The following is a 24,140-nucleotide window of genomic DNA, read 5'->3' on the forward strand; positions in this document are numbered from 1 at the left end:
TGGAAAAAGCAAACCGATGTGGGTAAACAAGGAAAATGTATGCGAGGCATCACTAAATATTCATATTTTCTGCTTTTTAAAAAAAATGTTCTCAGCACAACTTTTTCCTGTTACGGCCTGCATATTATAAAAACGCCGAGGGAAAAAAAAAAAGAGCAGTGGTGCCAGCAAATTAATGTGTGCTTCAATGTGCATAAACAGCAAAGCTCTATCATCGAAGTGCTGAATATTCATTTCCCAGGACGCAGCGTGAGCAAATTAAAACAGCTGACCTCATCTGTTGGATTGATTGATATCTGTCAAAAGTGGAAAAGCAGCCAGACGGAGCAAAGATTCACCTGACAGTGTTCAAAGCACCACTCGAGTCTTACAAGTACACACGGTACTGTAACTTTAAACGATAAATTTCAATAAAACTGTGCTGGATGTTGGCTTTGGTTTGGAAAAGACAAATTTTCTGTACTAAAACTCCACATTGAACAAAGGCTCAGAATCCTGACCTACATGTGTGTTAGTGCTTTTGTGTTATAATTGAAAGCTGGTTAGGGATGCATTAATTAGTCAAGGGTTCTCTCCTCCTCTGCCATTTGCAGCCATTATGAACACTGCCTTCACAAAGCTCTCCATGTAATTGATATTGTGAACAAAGATCATAAAATCTACCTAAATCAAATAAAAAATAGTTAATTGGTCGACATATTACATTCCAGAGTCCATTATGAAGAATTATATTATATTCCTTTTCTCTGGGAGGTAATTGAATTTCTAATAGAACATTTAGTTTTTGAAATGACCTTTTTCAATTAAGCCTCTTTTAATTGAAACTATATCTTTTTCAATCACTGGATGTCATTTAATTAAACTATATCAGAAATATATAGGACATGCTGGTTCTCAAATTGTTTCAATTTTTTTGACACTTAACTCTTTCTGGATTTTTGTGCCTTTGGCAAACTGCCATCTGATAAAATAATATTCACATCATCTTGTCATTAATATTAATTGCAGTAAAATGGGGATGTTACATTAAATCTCTAGTTACATTATAATATATTTATACTGTGATACAACTGTAGACTTATTACAATTTTAGACCAAAACGGTTAAAGGTGAAAAGAACAGATTGGACAAAGAAAGAGATTATACTAATGTAATAACAGGGTTATTAAATAAATAAGAGAAAGACAAATCTAGAGCTCACAGAAAAGACCGATATCCAAAAAAGAAAACATTTCTCAAAAAAAAAAAAAGACAACATGCAGCAAGTATTTAAACACAAAAAGTGAATTTCTAAAGAAATTACTTAAAGTACAACCATCAACTGGAAGATCCACATCAGCACACGCATCAATACCTTCTTGTCAAATGGTGTCAAATACAGTCAAACCTGAATGTGTCTAAAATGGGTATGAATGGGTGAATGCTGCATGTAGCAAAAACACTTTGAGTGCTCAGTTAGAGAAGAAAAGTGCTGTATAAGCACCGGTCCATTCATTCCATTACACTGGATAGACAACAATGTTGTTATTGCACAGTAACTGTGATACAGTAGTATATCATCAGCATACACGTGAAATTTTATAGAATTGTTTATAAAATGTGGTCCAGAAGCAGCCAAGGCAGATCTCATATCCTGAAGGCCCAATGGCTGAAATATTTTACTAAGAAACAAGTTGCAGTTTCATTATTTCCACAGATACCAGCATACCATCCCATTCGCTTAGTGCTGTAAAGCTTAGCTTATTAAGCAAAGTAACTGGCAGCACATTCCTTAATTGATATCTCTCAAGCAAAAACACAAAAGCATTGATTTACCAGCTTCTTAAATATGAATATTTGTTTGTTTCTCAGGTCTCTCTGAGGGTATGCTCATTATCTGGATTCCTTAGAGTCCAAAAGCACTGGTGGTCAAGGTTTTGAAATAAAAATCCAATATATTATGCCGCATTATTGTAGATAAGGCTACACAACAGTACATAAGTAATATCTGTGCTTGAGCACTTGAGCCTAGAAATAGTGCCCAATCTACATTTCTGCTATATTTATTTCAACAACCCTGCAAACTCTGGGCATCTTGCATGGTTGTCCTTTGTCATCTTTCGTGTCCCTCAAGTATCAGCTTTGGGTGCTCTTTTATTCTAACTTTATTCACTATAATGGGCTCTGGAGACAGACAAGTCCCAGGTTTCCCCTTAAAATCTTGGTCTGTTTAATTAAAACAATACAATAAAACAACTGAACTAACACTTCTAACAGCTAAATTTTCACTTTTGCACATAAAAAAATCAAAAATCCAATATCAGGTCTTAAATCCTGTGGGTTGACTGACAGAAAACTCTTCTGTCAAAATCTACTTTTAATACCTCAGTTGTTTGGTCTTAAGTTGTTAAGTTCTCTGATCATAAAAACAAAAAATATATATATTATTTGAATAATTTTTTCTTTATCAATTAATTAATACTAAACAGACCTTTGACAAGATAATGTTACTTCACCAATGAAAGCAGCAAACAACAAATTTTCATTTTGATCTGTGAATTATTCGTTAATTTATTGGTAACTTTTATTGTTTAATGTATAAAACTAAAATAGGAATCTATCCATCTACATCTTATGCCAACACCTTAAAAAGGACAAACATTTATACATTTTTCTTAATATTGTTTAACTATTCAATAGTTAACCTTTAAGCTGCTTTTTAGTTTTCTAGATGAGCAGTGAGCGGCAAGCTATCCACTTTGTTGAATCTGTGAGGGGAGCACATATATTTAATGAAGTGTGTATTTTTTTTTCTTCTTTAAAAGAGAAAAACAAGACAGCACAATGAGAAATCCATCAGCCATAATAAGATTTGACAAACAATGTGCACACCTTGCCCATTGCTGTTGTTGCCCTGGAATATTTTTGTCTTTTACTCTCACCTTTCGGCGTTGCATCGTAATGCTCCACTGCTGTCTGCTTGCTTTCTTGCAGCAGCTGTCGTTGTCCCCCGCGCACCCACCTCCCTCCTCCCTTTTTCCCCCAACCCCCTCAAAATCACCTTTTCTTTTCGAATCAAATTCAACATCTGGAGGAGAAAAAAGTCCCCCGAACCGCTTTTGTTCTCTGCGTCAGAACAGATTTCAGGCTAGCTGAGGCACAATGTAGGACCGCTGTAATGATTTGTCCTAAATATGTTATATTTTAGCAGCAATGACCAACTAAGGAGAATTTTTTTTAACACCTTCTGTTTTTATTTACATGTTTAAAACAGAATTTATTTTTAAATAAATCACATTCAGTCTGCAAACAGAATCTTCATCATCTTGTTAAACATTTTCATCCACATTCTCCTGACAGACGAGAAAATTTGAATATATATAAAATCTGTAATGATATCAGCATAAATACTTTGGTGTTTTCAGGCTCTGTTCAATAAAGGGACCAAACATTACAGTCGACACTGGATTATGTCAACTTGAGGCCAAACCTCAACTGCAAGCGGTGCAGATCTGTGACAGTATCTGACCAAAAGGGACTAATAAGTAGGGGAAAGAGACAAACATCAGGGCTGCACAGCCGAGCGGCGGTTGTTTGTTTCCAGGGTGTATCACCCCTCAGAACATGGGATGCCTTTACATCCAATGTGACAAGACTTCCTCTATTCTTGACTTCTGCTTCTGTGGCTGCTGGGTTGGAGGAGAGCAGGGTTAGGGTGTGTGGGGGGATTGGAGGGATAGAGTCGGTGGGCTCCTGGCAGTGGCCTTACAGAGGATTGTCTGACACAGCTTCCGCCTCTTCGCTCCACGAATGTGTGCCTGCAAGACAGCACGCAGCCATCTGCTGGATCCCCCACCATCACAACCATCGCCACCACCACACCCCAGACCCTCCATTCACCCACCCCCCGCCATCCGGATGCTGCTATAACCACTGACAACGCAACAAGCTAATTAGGAGATTTACTGCGCTAATTACACATGCACAGAAGTGTTGCTGGAGATTTCTATTTGGGGCTCAGCTCTGCGCACGATTTCCCCTCAATTAAAGGCAAATGTAGCATGTAAAACTGTGTGATTGTCTTTTACACCCCTGCGTGATGCTGATTCACAATGACACTCGACAGACAGCTGGAATGGCTGAGGGCCACCTGACTTCTGAGGGCTGTAAGAAAGAGATGCGCTCCAAGCCCCTGCAACCAAAGTGAGAAATGAGTTGTGCAGTGTGCCGAGGGAATGCCAGACTGGAGATAACACCCACAATCCATAACATTGTGGTCTACTTTCTCTGTCAATTAAGAGACAAGCAACAAGATGACTACAAAGGCAACAACAAGCCTACAGAATGGAACAGCAGCCCAACGCACCCAGCAGTTTCCTTTGATATCAAAGTCAGGTTTACTGCAAAGCTTTTCAAAAGTTGCATTGAGCCCCAAAGGAGGAAAAGAACAGTTATCAAATTTATTCTCTGTAACTGAAAAGGCAATGTTATTTTGAGCAATCCTCCCCAGAAAAACTATGAAAAATATTTCACCCAAATACTAAATAAAGTTTTTTATATTGCTATATTCCACCGTGAACTTGCTCAAGGTAAAGCAATCCTCTTAAAATATCCTCCGATAAGCAGACAATGTCATGTACGGTTGCTACATCTGCAGAGTTATCTCGAAACTTGTTATCAGAGAGGTGCCTATTAGCACTCTCAGCAGATAGAGAGCCTTATTAGCATTCAGTCAGAGCTGCGTCTGTCCTGATTAATTTAAGACTAATTTTCACTCTCAAAATTAAAGTTTTCTTGCTGAGAGATAGATTAAAAGATTAAAATATTCTTAAACTCTCTCACATCTGTTTATTTAGTATGGAGCTCAAGAAAGTTAGCTTAGCTTAGCACAAATACTGAAAGCAGGGATAAAATGCAAAAATCCCCCTGTCAGCAACAATAACTGTAACTGACACATTCAATATTTTGTTAATGCTGGACCAAAAACAAATGTATTCTACTAGTGTTTTTGCATGTTGGATATGTATCTTATACACTGATTCCAGGAAATATGCATGCATTGTTAAGTCTCATGTCAAAAGCAATTGTCTTACTGATCCTTTTTTAATAATGTACAGCCACAGAAATGAAAGTGTACACAGCTGTGTTTCAAATTTTGTCAGGTACAAAGTTTAGTTTGCTTTAGGCAGTTCGGGCTCGCTGCCTGACACTTTCTGTTGATACAAAACGTCTGTCTGTATATGCCAAAGACTACAGTAGAGATAATAAGCATTCTAGAGCCAACCAGATTTGTTTTACCAGTCATACTGCATATATGTTATATGTGCTACATGTAGACTTTGCTCATTCAGTTTATTATTACTTTTGCAACTTTTTGCTTGCATTTTAATTTTAAAATTTTTGGCTCAAAGTTTCGTTTGGTTTATTTTTAAAATTATTACACATCCATAGCATCAGCACAAATATCACTTGCATTAATTTTTTACCTATTAAAGCCATTTTTTACAGCAATTTGTAGAGGCCCAAATAATTGGACAAACCAACAGCGTTTTAATATATGGATAGTTTGATGAAGATCATCCATCTATCTATCTATCTATCTATCTATCTATCTATCTATCTATCTATCTATCTATCTATCTATCTATCTATCTATCTATCTATCTATCTATCTATCTATCTATCTATCTATCTATCTATCTATCTATCTAGCCAGTAGACCTATAAATGGTGTATGGTGTCCTATAAATGCCCTTAAAAGCACCAAGATGATGAACACATTCAAGAAGTCCAGTTCAGTGACTCAGATTTGCAAAAATGAAGCCTAGGTGACACTGATGGGCATCCCATAATTTCAGTATTTACATGGATGAGTTATATCAAAGGTTTTGGATCCTGTTAAATGGCCACTAGAGGAAATGTCTTTAAAAAAATCTGTACAACACATTTTCACCTGTGTTCACAGTGTGCAAACAACTATCATAGTTATGATGTTTGTTTATTCCTTAATGTCCACGTAACCTGATTACGGTCTTATTCTGATTTTCAAGAGTCCATCCTGTCCTCTCTGGAGTACTCCAGTAAAATCCAGGATATTGAGACATATGATCATCTGATTCAGGTTTCTGGACATTTAGTCTGCTGCTAAAAAAAACCCCCAGACTGGTTTACTTGACGGTTTACAAAATGAAACACAAATGGCAGGCAGCACGATGATACAGCGGTTAGCAAAAACATTTCTGTTTTGAGCCTTTCTGTGTGTGAAATGTGAATTTCTCTCTGTGCCTGTGCTGATCTCCTCTGGGTAGTCTAGCTTTGTCCAGCAGGTACAAGTCTATGGAAGATGGAACTTGTTACCAGTACAGATGACAGAGAACCCAGTAAAACTGAATTAAAACAACTTTTAAAACAATATTTATTTGGTCTGGTTTTTGAGCATGGTTAGAAATTCCAACATGAATTTGAAATTTTGTGTGTGTGCTGTAGTAATGATTGTAAATCAAATGTTATGTTATGTTATGTTATGTTATGTTATGTTATCGTATCTTATCTTATCTTATCTTATCTTATCTTATCTTATCTTATCTTATCTTACCCTGATATGATGCCAGATTTGTGACCCCAGGAAGTATGCTTAGTTGCTGTAAAAAAACCTAAAGGTCACAGACATGCATGTTAGATTAACAGTTGATTCTAAATAAGCCGTGGATGTGAAGAAGAGGAAATGTGTGTTCAACAAAATGAAGTATGAATAAACTTGTATTGTCACGTGTTTTCAGTTGATTTTAAAATGTTATTGTTTACTTATAAAATCCTAAATAATATGGCACCTGATTACTTAGCTGATCTCCTCTGTCTGTATAGCCCTAAGAGAGCACTAAGATCATCAGGCCAGCCGCTCTTAGTGCAACCTAGGTCTCGGCTTAAGACCAGAGGAGACCGTGCCTTTGCACCCAAATTATGGAATAATCTTCCTCTTGATAGTCGCGCATCAGATTCTATTCAATCTTTTAAATCACGTCTAAAAACGTACTTGTTTAACCTGGCATTCAAGGCTAATTAGGGTAATTTATATCTGGCTCTGCATTTAGATTATGCAATTATTTTATATTTTATATCTGTAATTTATATTTTATATTGTGATTTTGATTGATGATTGTGATATTGTGATCTGTATCATGGTTTTACTGGAAAGCACTTTGGTGTACTTCGGTCTTTAAATGTGCTATATAAATAAATTTGATTTGATTTGGTCAGTACAACTAGAAATGCACATGATGAGATACCTAAACATCGCAGGCAGCAATGAATAGAGTCCATTTTCAGGTAAAAGCTCAAAGATGGTGCCAGGATGAAACTCTGGGAGATCCTGTCTCTTATAATAAATGCCAGTTTCAAAACCTTTCCAGAAATCCTGAATTGGTTATTGAGAAAAAATCCACAAATCATGTTGTGATAAGTTTTGTGTAGAAACTATTTTGTCGTTTGCTGAACAGACGGATGATGAGGGGACCATGCTCATAAGGCTATGACAGTATGCAAACATTAAAGGTGTCCCCCTAAGCCGAACTGTAATTTCAGCTAGCTGTGTGCTGCATTCAGTTGGATGTAGACAGTGGAAATAAAGTAGTTTCAACATGACAAATGTTCACGACAAGTTCTATGAAATCTGAGTAACCAGGTCATGATTTATGGAAGTTTGGGATTTTTTTGTTTTGTTTTGCTTTGCTTTATTTTGATTTTTTGGAGTGAAACCAGACAGGTACCATCTTCCTTCGTTATACTCAGGAGAAGGCAGACATCTCTGCAGCTTATATCTCCTAAACGGTGCAATCAAATCAACTGAGGCCAAATGAGTAATTTGTGAACTCAGTTTTGGGGTGAATTGTCTCTTTAATGTCAGTGCTACCGATTTCCTCTTTTAACTGTTGGACAAAAAATAAATAACAAAGCAAATAACGCTAATCACAGTAGTCCAGACTATACTTGTGTCATCATGTAGTAATTTCACCTCTAACCAGGCCTGGTTAGAGAGTGGTCATTTAAACAATGCTGTACAAACATGCTGCCTGCACTTTTCCACCTTACTGAAGGCCAAGCAGAGCAGCAGATAATGCCTGGGAGCCCACAGGCTCTCTAAATATTAATGAACCTCTGTCTCACACGGGAATAGCAGGAGCATCTTTTCTTTTTCCTCTCCTTTAGTGTGCTTGTTTGTTTAATTAAAAGAGTGTGTTTTAGGGAAATGAGCTGCTGTCAACCACCTCTGGGGTGGTTCTCACCAGGAAGTGCATTGCTGGCATTTCGATGGAGTAGCCCGACACTGTCGTGAGACCTGGTGGAAAATTACTTTGTTTTTAGCCACGTCTCGCTATTATTTGTCTTATTTAACAATCTAATCATTTAAATATGTAAATGTAGGTAATAAAGATAGTTATTTGTAACGAAATAATCCTAAATAATAAAAAGTAACCAATAAAATCATGCACTTTTTTAACAATGTGCTATAAAACAGCCGGAGAATGTGTGGCTGATGTGTGGATGTGGCCTGGCTGCATAAAAACATGGCCTGAGGCAGCTTTTAAATTCAAGCTGCACAGTCCTTCATCATTAATAAGAGTGAGGTATCAGATAGGCTCATCTCTTCCATAACAATAACACGAGTAAACAGGACCTCCTTTGGCAAGAATGATCCAGGGCTCTGTTAGAGCTTCCAATTTCTCCATACTTTATCCTTTCAGAATCCAATTCACTCAAAAAGACGACATAAATGAGGCTGAGCTATAGTTTGAACAGATAGCAGACAGAGAGCTTTTTTTTTTTTTTTGGATTTCCAGTATAACAGTGACAGGTTTGCAGAGAATACGACCACACTCGAATCCCTGTTTTAATTGCTTTTCAACTGTGGTAACAAAGGAGTAATTTAGACCACATACAATAGCATTCTCAGCTGGCCTGCCCCAGTTATTCCAGAAAGAAACTTTTAATTCAAAGTGCTGTGTAGATTAATTTTCTGATATGTTAAACATTGTTCTGCATACTAATTGACACCGTTTTTTATTGTGCAAAGTAAGTCTTTTCATGGAGGCGTAATTAAAAGGGCTGCTGAGGCTTTTATAGCACACGTTGGAACGGAAATTAGCCAATTACCATTTCTGTTTGAGGGGTGAAATGACCATCACACTGCCTGGCACTCTTTTATGTGTCCCACTTAATGGTTTTCACCCCCCTCACACTCACATCTCTCCACCCAAATATTTAGTATTCCAAGCCAAAAGAGAGATTGGAGAGCAAATTACCCAGCCAATATATCACTCCCTGGACTACAATCACTTTGAAACACAACACACTGGAACGGAACATGCGCTAATTTCCAAAATAAGTATGTTTTAAATTATGAGTGATGATTTATAATCCTTTTGATTTCCATCCCATAATGAGTGAGTCTCTAATTTTCACACGTGCTATAGGGTGTATTGTTACTCAAAAATGCCTCTGCATGTTTATAGTCGCAACAGGGATGCAAAAGTAATCTTCAGATTAAAATGCTCTTTGCCTTTGACCTTAAACTGTGTTATATAGAGTAATGCAAAAAGTGACGCTTTCAGGTTCCAGTCGTGGTTAAGAGTGAAAATAGAGTATGTGGAGTTATTGCGCCACCCTGTGGTTAAAGCAAGTGTAGAATATATAGACACCAAATGCAGTGGTTCCATGTGAGACCGGACTCACCACATCACTCGCCACATCAGGGGCAGTCATCATGTCAAGGCAGATTTACTGATAAAGTGCAATATCACAAACTGATGGGCTTCACAATCTGGACTACAGATAATCTACTGTTCTTTAATCACAGGTAGGCATGCAATACATGTTGTGTATATAAAATAGAAGATTTACAGCAGAGGTGTTAAACTCCAGGCCTCGAGGGCCGATGTCCTTCAGGTTTTAGATCTCACCCTGGGTCAACACACCTGAATCAAATGATTAGTTCATTACCAGGCTTCTGGAGAACTTCAAGACATGTTGAGGAGGTAATTTAGCCATTTAAATCAGCTGTGTTGGATCAAGGACACATTTAAAAACCTGCAGGACACCTGGCCTCGAGGCCTGGAGTTCGACACCTGTGATTTACAGTATGGAAAGAGTATAACGTATGATCCATGAGGACTTTAAGCAATCATGCACATCAACGATGAGAAGCCAAGCGCAGTATAGACCATATGTCAGGGACTGGCAACTGTTACTACCAAAAAAGCAGTTTTTGAATCCATTTTTAACCAACCAACCAGCCTTATAATGAAGGTGACGCAGCCTGTTAAATGTGGTGATTTGTAATTATATATGTGCACTACTTTGCTGTAGTGCAGCCTATTTATGATTATTCAGTACTTTAACTTGACATTTTCATTGCAATGATAACACTACATAAATGAAACTGCAGTGAAAGCAATGAAAGCAGTTTATGCATATTACAGTATGTAAGAGGGTTAGGGTAACAGCTGCATGCGACTCTGGAGGTGCAGGTCATGAAATCAGCCTTAATCTGTTCAATATCTGGTATATACAGTGGAGTCCAAAGAGCTTGCATTAGATTTGAAAATAATGGATTGGTTTTGAAGCCAAATTGTTTGTTGCATAATATTTCTTATTTCTCTCACTCGCCTCTCATTTCATGTCAGCTGTGGTTTCTGAAACACCAAGAATGTCCAGACGTATGTAAACAGCTATTTAAAAAATCCCTGAAAATTACTTTTATGGTAAAGTGTAAACGATCCAAAATTCACATTAAGAAACACAAAATGTTTCTATGTGTAAAATCAATGAATGGTGGTAAACTTCCATTAAAGCAATGTTCAGGTGACACTTTAATTGACTCACTACAGGCTTGTTCAAGTTGCAGCCATTGTTCACCTGCCATGAATATAACTGTGTGTCAAGCGTTGAATGATTGCTCTGATCATTCAACACAATGAGCACGCTGATGGTGGAAAACAGGACGTCAAACTTTTATTCTCAGTGTCAGTTCATGGCTAAATTTTCCAGGTGGTGGGTCATGACTCGTTCTCTAAAATACCTTGGAGAACGAGAATCAGTTTCTATGCAAAGCATTGGGGAGAACTAAATTTACCACAGCTTAGTCGATTAACATATTCAAGTTTCTTTATTAAGAGACAGAAAATCTGCTTCATCGCAGAACACAAAACTCCAGTCAGCACATATAACGCTGTCTAAGAGGGTCGTAGTGCAGCCAAATAACTCTGGACATATGAATAAATAATAATAATAATGATAATAATGATGATGATAATAATAATAATAATAATAATAATAATAATAATAATAATAATAATAATAATAATAATAATAATCAACTGACTGAATTTGTTCAAAACTATTTTAACTGTTTGGCCTTCACAATGACATGACCTCCATCTCACTGTCATTAAAATAAAATATCTTTTAAAATGTAAAATCTAATTTTAAGTCCAGTTGAACTAAGATGCTCATTAATGCGAGTTTTGGTGGGCATCAATTTATTCCTCTGCAGTAAGTTTAATTGAAGCTGTGATTACGTTTTATTATTATTTATTAACATGCGGAGGGTTCATGACAACGCTGGGTAAACTTGGGTAAAACACGAACAATTTCAGATAGATCTGTAGATGTTTTTGGAGAGACTGCACAATTCATACAAGTGTTGTTCTGCATATGTACCACCAGATGTCGCAGTCTGACCACATCTAATGGTGCTCTTAAACTTGTTTACTTGCACGCATTATTTTTAAAATCAGTCATTTTGTCGCTTCCTTTTGACTGTAGCCCATCTTAGCTGTAAGAAAATAAGTCAAACTGCTTTAGCGTTCAGTTTTTGGACTCCAGCTTTATTCCACATACAGCAAACTGTTTTTCCTTGAGCTCTCTGGCACTACAAAGACCTCAACCTCTTATCTGGGCCTTAATCAATTACATCAGCTTTTTTTTTTAAGAGGGGCAAATATTTATCTATATTTTATTTAAAATATTTTGTACTAAAATTATTTTTTGTTACATCAAATACCCATTTAGATGTATATTTTAATTAGCAACCCTACCGGTATAAAGAGCTCTGGAGTTTTCAATAAATGGAAACACTTTTCATTCACCATAGTCTGCGAAAAAAAATGACAGTGAAAGAATGAAAGAAAGAAAGGGAGGGAGAGAGAGAGAGCGACTTGGCAAGAAAAATAGGCTAAGCTGTACTTTTGCTTGTACTGGCAGACCTTCTGCTAGCCTTCATGATTAGTTTTTAGTAGTTTTGAATGCAAAGCTATAAGTAGAAATAAGGTTTTGGTCTCACTGTAGTACTGTAGTATATGCTTTTATTTTGAAGGTATACCGTTGCTGGGGAACATTGTATGGCATTACATACATTGTGCATTCAAGTAGTTAACTGATGAAAAATTCATGTTTTAAGATATTCTTTTGCCAAGACACACAAATTGTGATTCACATCTTAATTTTGGGACTGCAGAGAGTTGTTTTGCATGATTCACAGTATAAATTAATCCTCATTTCTCTAATATTGGACCTTGGTGGAACCCCTAACTTCAAAGCAAGCTATTCTAGTGCCTCTCCTTATAAGGCTGTCATCCATTAAGGCCATTGTTCTTCTGACTGACTGCAGAAACAGAAAGTTAGGCTGGGAAAGGTGGGTTGGTTTGCTCTGCTCACAGACAGAGCTCTGTGCCTGAGACTGGAAGATTAGGAATATCCCCTTAAGGACTTTTTCTTTTTAAAAAGTTAATATTTAAAGCTGGTGACACGGTGATGCAGTGGTTCACACTGTTACCTCACAGCAAGAAGGTTCTCGATTTGAACTTGCCAACTACCTGTAGACTTTCTGTGTAGAGTATGGACAGAAGGAACTCCAACTCCACAGCCCAAAGACAAGAATGTTAGGTTAACTAAGAGTCTCTTTGTGTTGGCTCGTTAATAGAAAGATTGTCTGTCCATGGTGTACTCACCTGCAGTTAAGCCAAATGGATGAATGAAACACTATGTTTCGGAGGGTGTCACCCCATCACCTCCTGTGGTTTTGTTTGCTTGTTTTCCTTGCTTAATATGGGCTTAATATGATACTTTGTAACAATGTGGCAAAACAATTGGAAATAATAATATGTCAGCTCTAAAGTTTACACTGATTCTTGTTTGTTTGTTTTTTTATTATTTTTTTTTTACAATTTTAGTAAACAAATTCTAAAAAGAGGCACTGAAACCTCTTGAAATGACCTAAAACTTTTAAAGAAAGCAGTTTAAACCACAATAGTTTTGATGGTCTTTGAAGTTTTTCAGTTGTGTTTCCATTGTCACAGAAAGAATTAGTTCTATTTTGTAGTTTCTTTGGCTCGACTGACTTCTGTCCCCAGCTTTATCTAAGACAACTCTGATTTCAACACGACACACTGCTCTGAGCATGTGAGCTCAAACCTCAGGAGCCCGTTCTCACAGACGTAACATCCCGACGTTTTGTCACGTCCCGCGGCGTTCCCGAGGAACGCGAAAGGTGACCCTAACCCAAACGGTTCTCATATGTCCTCAGTTTTCCGATGTCGTCACGTAAGAACGTGTTAGTTGCCCGAAAATGTAATATGTTGACGATTTGTCACCTAGCGTAAAATAGGCTGCCTCACCATTTCAGGGTCTGCAGCCTTTTTTTTTTTTTAAATATTAAACTTTATTAAGAAACAGTATACAGAACATGTATACAATCAGAATAAAATTAACATAAGCCAGGGGGTGTAATACAAAGAATTACAAACATTCAAATAATTTGTAATTACTACAAATAGTAGTTTTCATAGCCTTTTTATTAAGTGATCCACTAATCAATTTTATGTAACATAAAACATCATTATAGTAATGTTTAAAATTAGTTTTTTTGTTTCTGTATTTGCATTTTTGAAAATAAAATTTAGCTAAGATAACTAACAAGTTTATTATAAGGTAAACATCTTCTTTTTTTTGCCTTCGAAAGAAACAAAATACAACATTTTCCCATTTCACAGTAAAGTCTTTATAGAGATGTCCAGCAATGAATCTACCGAAGTCTTTCCAAAATGTTCTAGCGTATGAACAGATCCAGAAGAGGTGTTGCACAGTCTCAGGATGGCTTCCACAAAATTCTATTCGAAATATGAGAGGCAAGAATTTGGGTGCAAAGTAAAAAAAGATAAGGGCTAATCGGGCAACCTTGGCGTACACCTCGATTAAGACTAAAACGAGAAGTGGTGCCATTTTTCATTCTAATAGAACTATTAGCATTGGAATACAGAGTTTTGATAGCTCTGCAGCCTTAAAGTACGCATTTCAAGGCCGATTACGTCACAGCGGCGCGCCGAAGGCTGTCCCAATTCAAAGGCTGCTCGAAATGCGGCCCTGAAATGCGTCCTTCATTTCCCTGAATTTTAAGGCTGTGGCAGTGTAGACTTCGTGGTCCCATATATCCCACAATTCATAGCGCGGCAGTCGGTGTGGAGAATTCTGCCGCAGACGGCAGAAGCGGAGTGGCCGAAGAGTAAACTGTGAAAAGTAAGTACTGAATATTATGTCACTTATTTATGTGCAAATGTTTAATAACGAAGAACATTAAACATTACTGTTGGCCACATGTCGGCAAAGTTATGTGGCATTAGTGACGTTTGTACTAACTTGGTTTTAAAGCCTTTACTTTAAAATACACGCCGTTCAATAGCTGAGCTTAATCCTACAGAGAATGATCAAAGCTCATGTAGAAACAAACAAACAAATGAACAAAAGATTTTCTCCTTCATTTCTGTCAAACAAAGCTATGACACGTTTCCAGTGGTTAGTATCATGGTTGATAGGCAACCTGGGCAGCGCAACCTGGGCTTTTTTTTTTTTAAACTTTATTGACAAACAACAGTATAAGCGCAACGGAGGCTAGACCGTCCCATTTCACAAGCCTCGCACTTCCGGCCTTAGCGGTCTTTGAGTACGCGGCCCTTGAGGATCGTTGAAGCTGCGTACTTTAATAAGGCTGCAGACCCTGAATTGGGAGACAGCCATAGGCTTTGGGAGTGAGAACGTGTTGACCTCAGACCTGCTCTGCCTAGATGACTTTTAACAACAGATAAGGCCTTTTGTTTTTGACAGGTAAACATGTAAAAACATATCTGAAACGTCATATAATGTGTCTTCCCAATCCCTGTTTTTATGCACAGTGACAGGTCTAGATGCGTTTTACTGGTGACGTGTATTCAAATTAGATGTTCGTGCTGTAATTGTTGTTGAAACAGCTCCAATTGGAAATACTTTTTTTCTGCTTGCTGGAGCACTCTGACCTCAGACCTGTTTTCTTCACTAACCTTAGTTGTAATCAGGGGGGATTCTAGGATCAGAGCTTTGGGGGTGCTGAGCACCCAGAGAGCTGCCCAGCCAGGCAACATAAACTTTACTCATCACAATAAGACTTCTTCCCTGAATCTGTCGGTCCCTGCATCCTTAAATGTCTCCAGTTGTCCTGAGTTCTCTCTGACTGTCTCCTTGGTGCTTGGTGCTGACTGTCTTTCCTTTTCTTCTTGTTTCAATGTCAGCCTGCTATATTTTTATATGCTTTCCTCTCTCCCTCTTTGGACTGACAATCATACACATATAGATTGTATTCAATTAGATGAAAGAAATACATTAATATGAAAAAAAAAATACTATTAATCACTAATAAAAAAGACCTCTCTCAGTGTACTTTGAACCAAAAGGCAAATAACCAAACCACATGTACATAAAACATATAAATATTGAAACACTGATGCAACATTATTCTTGATTGACGGATCATTTGATCTTACACTTTTACCTATGTGGCTCCTTTTTTTGAAAAAACGTCCTTATATCCATTATGAACCTGGCTGTCTCTCTGCACACACACACACACACACACACACACACACACACACACACACACACACACACACACACACACACACACACACACACACACACTCAGTTAGCTAGTTACTACCTTGGGTTTAATATCGGCACATGTACATATGACAAAATAACCAGTGGTAACAAGTTTTCGATTTTAAATAGGCTATATAAATTTCAATGGGAGCAACAGGACGGTCAAATGTCGCTGAATTTACTACAGAGCAGGACGGATTGTAGGGTAGCAAACATAGTCAGAAAACACGTTTTCAACACAGCAGGTTACCTGGGTGTAATGTTTTTCAGCTAAAAAGAAACATGGTCCGACTCCTACCTATGTAAAGAGTAACTGAAGGTTAAATGCAGCTAACATGTCCTGTTTTAAGCCAGGCACTTACACCTCTGCTCCGCTGCATCTCAGCCACCACCGCTCTGGCAGAAAGGGGCTAGAGCCAGAATAGGGGAGAGGCGAGCTGGAACAACAACAAAAAAAGTAAGAAATATTTGGGGGTGCTTTGAAATGGGCTAAAAACGCCCCTGGTTGTAATCTTTTTTTTTTTCTTTTTTTTTGTAAATCTTCAATACAACTGCTCAAATGCCCCACATGTGCCAGTTTCTACTGAAGTTATTTGTTGTGCAGCAAAAGTCACACTGAAGTATGGAGAATTTTCTTTGATAATTGATTGATTAATGTATACAGTTCTAAAAAAAAAAAAGAAGAAGAAGAAGAAAACTGCATATTACATTGTGCATATTATGTTCATATGTACAACATTTTTATATTCTTGTGCTCTACTTCGCATGACTCACAGTTCAAAATAATCTTTATCTTATACTGGGCCTAGTTGTGGTATCTCAGTTCATCCACTTTCGAAAGCAAACCGTTTTTGCTGTTTAACTCTACTAATGTGGATTTGCATGATTCACATTTTGAAATAATCATTATTTTATACTCCTTGGTCCAGCCCTTTAAATCATCCTCGGTCTGAAACAAGTCATTTTAGCTCCTGTCCCTTTGAAGGTAGTCCCTCCACCATCACTGCCAGCTATATTTCCTCTGACTGGTTGCCCCTCATAAGCAGAAGATGGGTGGGTCTCTTAGAGCCAGAGTTTTTGTGTCTGAGATGACCATCATAACAGATCCACTGTAACTTTGAGAGGATTTGTTTTTCTATGTAAGAGTAACAGAAAATTTGGAAACCAGCATATGTTCACTACTGAGAAGACGCTATCAGATTATCAAATGTTCCTAATTAATTTTTGTCAGTTAATTATTATTTTGATTAAGCATTTATTTCAGCTCTTCATTCGGGTACCTGGTTGCCTGGGGAAATTATGAACTTGACATTTTGCTCCAGGGCACATTATGAGGTTAATCTAGCCGTGCTCCAGTACAGAATCGTATCATTTGCATCTGTGGGACAATCCTAGCTGCAATGATCAACAGAAAACCCGTCTCCAAAAAATGAGAGGAAGAAATTATGTGTTTTTGTAACAGGCCGTTTGTAGCAAAGTGCACCTTTGAGAATTGGTTCTTTGCTAAGCTGACTGACTGTTATATGTAGACACATAACTAGTTGTTGAGGTAGATGCCTTTGAATGATTCATAGGTCAAGTACAGGTCTTAAGCTGCTTAACATACAAAAAGTTTCATCTGAAAATGGTCAGGTAGAAGAACTGGAATGAAAATGAGTGTAAAAAGCAGCCAATATTCATAAGGAACACTTTGAAAGACCTTCAGAAAGCCTGGAGATGTATTTCTCAAGACCATTTTGAAAACGACAAGAAAGTCTGACTCCTTGGAAGCAAAATATAAAGAAAGGAGGGGTGTATCAAGACTTCTGGATAGTACTGTATATGCCTGCAGGGACTTTCTCAGCAACAAACATGCTGTCTTTTTAAATTTAGACCTCAGACTTTCTGTTTTTTGTTAAAAAAAAATAGCCAACTTATACATTTGATACATTAGATGCCTATCTTCTTAAATACATCTTTCCAACAGTCAGCATGACATACAACTTTGGGATCTGCACTTGATTTTTTAAGTGGTCTGAACCAGTGGTTAGCAGACCACAATATGGACCCTTGCTAGCATTTTCTTTCAACCACAAAATAAATAAATAAATCGTATGATAATATAAGACTGTAGACAACACAATCCACCTTCTGGATTCATAGTTTATGTTAGGAATTTAAAAAGAAGATTCACAGTTATTGACCTCATTTATTGATAAAATGGGAGCTATAGCTTCCCGTATATTGCACGAGAGTCCCATATTAGGCTTGAAATAATGAAAAATGACTGAAATTATATTCACTCACAAAACAAACTATAATAAATATTTTTTAGTTTTCACTTTCTAAAGGGCTATTTGGAGGTAATGTAACCATGACTGGTTCACGCGTAGTTAAGGAAGACACTCTGTTACCTCACTTAGCAGGAGTATGCATTTCCCTGTTATTTTTGGCCATCATATTACAAAATGTGTTTAAGGTTTAATAACCTAAACCAATTTATATTGGTTGTCAGCCCCAAACGTCTTTTATTGGTGCCGGAATTATCCATATGTGTGGAAAAACATGGAAGAAATGTTGTGACATATGCATAACCTGATTTCAAATTTTAGAAATAGTTAAACTAACAGGGCAACTATTAAATTAAATCTAAACATGTTTGAATAAAACTCTGAAACAACAGTGACACAAGCAACTGTCTCTAGAACTAGCTTGGATTAAAATTCACTGAAAAGAAAAACTGAAAACAAACGTTTAAAAAGTTGATAAAACTGTACAGCTTTGACTCGAGAACAAAAAAGAGAAAAAAGAAGTTCATGGTCGACCTAGGCACCGATGACTGCAATCTGCCTAGGCTGCAAAATGAGCCCAAATCATCACCCCTCCAGATGCTTTACAGTTGATATGAGGTTTTTGTTCTAAAATGCTGTTGTTGGTTTTCTATAAACATGGTGCTGTGCATTATGGCAAAATATCATAATAATTCATCAAGTACTTCTTGTTACTACTTATCCTTATCCTTACTTATCCTCTTACTTCTGATGGAAGCAGGAAAGGTAGGCTTTATTTTTCCACACATGTTATCTAATTTTAAGTCATAGTAGGGACCAGCTGATTTTTATTAAGTCCAGATATATAAAACCCAAGCAGGTAGATATAAATCCCACAATATTAATTTCAATAGTACTGTACTATATTTACATGTGTAGCACGTAGGTGTGGTAAAGCATTGCAGCACAGCATGTAAGACAGTGTCAAACAACAGAACTGCTCAGTGTTGCTAAATCTTTTAACCTCCCATAAAAACAGCAGTGTTTGCAACACCGCAATCAGCTTTTCTAGGGCGTCACTACAAGGTCCAAACCTTGTGAGATATTTCACATCATTAAATGACAAAATGCATAACATGAAACGATTTTCATGGGTTTGCAAATGCGAATTTCATCGGATTTATAGGTCACGTGTGGTAAATGGTCCCTATATGTTACCTTGCTTTAAATGATTCCCAAACATGTGAACCTTTGGGAACAGCCTGATCTTTTCAGTACACCGAGCAGTCGATGGAGGGCGCAATGCTGTTTATCGCTTCTCCAAGGCCAGCCGACACTCATTGTGGATGAAAACTGTCGTTTTACCCACTTTGCGTGTTACAGTTTAAGCCGGTTTGTTTTGTTTAACCACGGGAGTGCCTTCACGCGCTCATGTGAGAAACATGAACAAGTAGTGATTTTTTTTCTCCTTTTGTTATCTGCTGCCACAGCCACAGAGAGCAAACACACTCGCTCACACGTCTCCTCCGCGTCACGGGCTGATCACGTTTTCCTTCCACCAATCAGGTGGTTCGAGCAGGACTATAAATCCAACAGGGGACGCGGTGAGGGGCAGCAGGAATGAACAACAATAGAAACCTACACAGGAAACACACATCCATAGACTCTGTACATCTTTTAATATTTTCTTACACTTAACATTAGGTAAGTCGTTTTTTTAATTGAATCGAATCGTTTTTTAAATACTTTTAGAATTTGTGCGTGCGAGGAAAAACAATGATAGTAGTGTTAACTTGCATCTAACGTCCATTTGCGCTTGTGTTGTATTTTTCCACTTGCGCGAGCTCCTAGTAAACAGCTGTTTGTGTGAGAGCAATAGTCGATCAGGCCGGTTGATCACAGATGAACCTGTTGTATAATCAGTCGTGATGGAGATTTCAGTTGCATTTAGGTACTTAGGTGTACTTACCTGTGTTCTGTGTATATTTTTGACATCCTGCCTGCTGTTTTACACATGCCTTCATACACATTGATCTGAATTGAAGCTCATCATGCGTCCATTTATCTCTGTAGGTTTTCAGGGTCAAGAAAATGGCCACCTCAGCGAGTTCAAAACTGAACAAAGCAGTTAAACAGCAGTACATGAGCCTCCCTCAGGGGGAGAAGGTACAAGCCATGTACATTTGGATAGATGGATCTGGAGAGGGACTGAGATGTAAGACCAGAACTCTGGATTCTGAACCCAAGACAATAGAAGGTAAGATGTAGTTCCAGTATGATCAATATGATTCAGGAAAATAAAAAAGCACGGATGGCGACATGTTTTAAGAAGGTTTTTGAACAGGGTTGTTGTTGTTTTTTGCCAGATCTCCCTGAGTGGAACTTTGACGGCTCCAGCACCTACCAGTCAGAGGGTTCCAACAGTGACATGTACCTAATTCCTGCTGCCATGTTCAGGGACCCATTCAGAAAAGACCCTAATAAGCTGGTGCTCTGTGAAGTGCTCAAGTACAACCGCAAACCAGCAGGTGAGTGGAAATTTACAAACCGGGGCGTCATGAGATTTTAAGCAGTCTTAAGTTTTAGCTAATTTCTGACTCTGTTCCAACAGAGACCAACCTCCGATACACCTGTAAGAAGATTATGAACATGGTGGAAAACAACCACTCATGGTTCGGTATGGAACAAGAGTACACTATCCTGGGCACAGATGGACATCCCTTTGGTTGGCCTTCCAACGGCTTCCCCGGTCCACAAGGTGAATGTTGGCCTCTAACTTGGCTCATTTTGTTGAATTATAATACATCAGTAATCCCAGCTGAGTGTTAATGTTTAGTCTCTTTCCACTTAATCAGGGCCTTATTACTGTGGAGTCGGGGCAGATAAGGCGTACGGACGAGACATAGTGGAGGCGCACTATAGAGCTTGTCTGTATGCTGGGGTTCAGATCTATGGAAGTAATGCTGAAGTCATGCCGGCACAGGTAATTTTCCATCATGACAAAGGCAGTGTGTAAAAACCGGTAATTATTAGTGTAACTGTTAATAATGCCGCCTTTGTTGTGTTTTAGTGGGAGTTCCAGATTGGGCCTTGCGAAGGTATCGACATGGGAGACCACCTGTGGGTTGCTCGCTTCATCCTTCACAGAGTCTGTGAAGATTTTGGTGTTGTGGTGTCCTTTGACCCCAAGCCTATCCCAGGGAACTGGAATGGAGCTGGCTGCCATACCAACTTCAGCACAAAGGAGATGAGAGAGGATGGCGGGCTTAAGTAAGGATGAATTCAAAGTCAGTTAAGTTTAATAAATGAAATGTGGGTTTTTGGTGTGTTTCTAACTCTAACTCTCATCTTCAGAGTCATCGAGGAATCCATTGAAAAGTTGGCAAAAAGACACAGGTATCACATCCGGGCCTACGATCCCAAGGGTGGGCTCGACAACGCCAGACGTCTCACTGGTCGTCACGAAACCTCGAGCATTGATGAGTTCTCAGCCGGCGTGGCCAACCGTGGGGCCAGCATCCGCATTCCTCGCTCAGTGGGGCAAGACAAGAAAGGTTACTTCGAGGACCGTCGCCCATCCGCTAACTGCGATCCTTACGCTGTCACAGAGGCACTGGTGCGCACATGTTTGCTCAAAGAAGAGGGCGAAGAGCCCGCAAATTACAGCAAGTGAACGGTTTAAAACAAAAGTATCATTAGCAGTACTGTATTTAGCTCTGTGTCTGTTTCAAGACTCGACAAACCAATCTTTATTTTTTGAAATTTCTACTTGAAACATGAAATAATGATTTAAGTATTCCTGCATTCTTTGTGAATTCAACTGACACAAACACTGCCACATTTTGTCTTGGTGTCACAGTAGCTGATCGTTTGTATAGATGCACACTAACACAATGTGTTTAACTTGTACTAAAGGAAATTTAAGTACAGCAGAGTTTTCCTGGAGCTCATGTTACATTTCCCCAAAGGACAAAAACCCAAAGGCGTTTGAATGTTTAAGCAATCTTGGCCTCTGTCTCGATAGTGGTTGTGGATGGGTAAGGTTACTATGTAAGCCAGTTTACTTTTGTAGGTTTTATAAAACGATGCATGTCTGTTTTTATCTCTTCTTACAATTGTAATTGTTGCGCTCTTTAATAAACTGCTAACATTTTTATGTATGCCTTGTTTGCAGCTTAATCCCACACACTTCATTTTATCTGGAGTTCTATTCCAACAGGAACAAGTTCGCATGACACAGGACTGTCAGCTGACACGAATCCCTGAAATGTGACTGTTATTAAGGGAAAATGCACTGTAATGTTTAACAAACTGTGATTAATTTAGACAAATTACAGCCACACTCCCCTTCTCAGTTTAAAAACTCAAGCACAAGATTACGCTGAACCTTTAGAGTGGTTTTGGTAGGTTTATCATTTCATGTTAAAGCTTGAACACACTGATTGTGCTAAGGACATCACAGTAGATTTCACTCTAGCACAGGCCTGTCCAAAAATAGTGTGTGATTGTCTTTCTGGTCTGTTTTAATCACAAGCTTTGATAAGCTAGAGGCTTAAAGTAGGTTGAGAAAGTAAAGACAGGATGGCAGCCTTTGTACTAAAGTCTGTCTAAAGACCAGCAATTCAATGGAAAAGGGAAGGCGCTTCATTTCGAGAAGTTGTACAATACTATTTAGCTATCATAATAAAAAAGAAATGGCTCAAATTGTGTCACCATTACACAACTTGAACTAATAAGCAAGGCTGACTACTAATCTCCATTGCTCCATTAAAAAGCACATGCATACTGTACTAAGGATTCAAATTCAATTAAAACCTCCACAATGTAGACCCACATATGGTGCCTCTCATTTTGTAATAAACCTGAGCTGATGAGAGTGAGTTATTCCCTACACGCACATGCCAAACGTGTTTACTTGCCAAAATAAGAGTGCTCGATGCTCAGTGTGGATTTGATGCCAAACTTTTAGTCCTGACATGACAGCTCCTCAGGTCATCCTCTCCCCATCTTGTTCATGGTTTACACAAATCACTTTCAGTTCTGCTTTGCACGACTGCTTATCGTTTTCTCAAAGCATGCAGAAGTGTATTAAATTTTTCTGTCGGGCAGCCGCTAGTCTGTTTATGTTACTCCCCCATGAAAATCAATTTGCAAAGATTTGAAACATGCATGGCTTTGGATAGAGTCCTCCCTCCTTTCGTTGTTCATAAGGCCCTATTGTTGCAGTGACAGGAGATTCAAAGCAAATATGAAGCATTGATAATGTGTCACACAGCAATTGTTATGAACAACACACATATTATTACTGGATGCATTAAAATGCTTGACTTGAATTAATCATGGTAAATGTTTATCAAGTCAAAAGCGTGAGGAATCCTCATGTATCAGCTATGGAGCGTGTATTAGTGGAAAGTTAGACGGGGTGAAACACATCTGAACCTTCCTAGTGACCAACAGGGTCTGAAAGGGTAAATGCTTTTTATTTACATGTGGACGATATTTTCCAAATGTACAGAACTGGAGTGACGTATTTACCATCTGATGTATCATACTTTGATGAATTACTCTTGTTGTCTCCTAAAAGTTGGAACAACTCCCCAGAAACTGTTCAGATTGTGGTTTGTAGTATGGTGTTATTTAACTTTAACTGGGAAGCAATCATAATAACGATAATATCCAACTTTTGTACTTTCGCTCCTGTAGTTTGTTTTTGTCCTGTTTGCTGATCATGATCTTTCCATGCTCCTCCCCCCACCTCCAACCAGTACTCCCAGTATTCTCTAAGTCTGATTCTGTTGGTGATCTCTTTTTGTTAAAAGGGAGTTTTTCCTCTCCACTGAGGCCAAGTGTTTGCTTTTTGTGGCTTTTCTCATCTTTGGTGTTCTCTCTTCACCTCACAATATAAAGCACCCTGAGATGTTTATTTATCCGGTATTGTTGACAACATTATTT

General features: G+C 38.2%; 1 protein-coding gene across 2 annotated transcripts; it reads left to right on the forward strand.

The window, feature by feature from the left end:
- The first annotated feature begins 16,316 nt into the window (after window positions 1–16,316).
- Window positions 16,317–22,344, forward strand: glulb (glutamate-ammonia ligase (glutamine synthase) b). Of its 2 annotated transcripts, none has more exons than XM_080879124.1 (7): window positions 16,317–16,396; window positions 20,262–20,445; window positions 20,555–20,716; window positions 20,800–20,946; window positions 21,044–21,171; window positions 21,259–21,458; window positions 21,543–22,344. In XM_080879124.1, exons 2-7 carry the CDS (start codon window positions 20,280–20,282, stop codon window positions 21,859–21,861), a joined length of 1,122 nt encoding a protein of 373 aa, XP_080735250.1. In that variant the 5' UTR covers window positions 16,317–16,396; window positions 20,262–20,279; the 3' UTR covers window positions 21,862–22,344. The 2 variants fall into 2 exon arrangements, with proteins under 2 accessions (XP_080735250.1, XP_080735249.1); XM_080879123.1 differs by lacking the exon at window positions 16,317–16,396 and adding an exon at window positions 19,739–19,892.
- The last annotated feature ends 1,796 nt before the right edge of the window (window positions 22,345–24,140 follow it).

This window comes from Rhamphochromis sp. 'chilingali', assembly GCF_963969265.1.
Source record: "Rhamphochromis sp. 'chilingali' genome assembly, chromosome: 3".
Lineage (NCBI taxonomy): Eukaryota > Metazoa > Chordata > Actinopteri > Cichliformes > Cichlidae > Rhamphochromis > Rhamphochromis sp. 'chilingali'.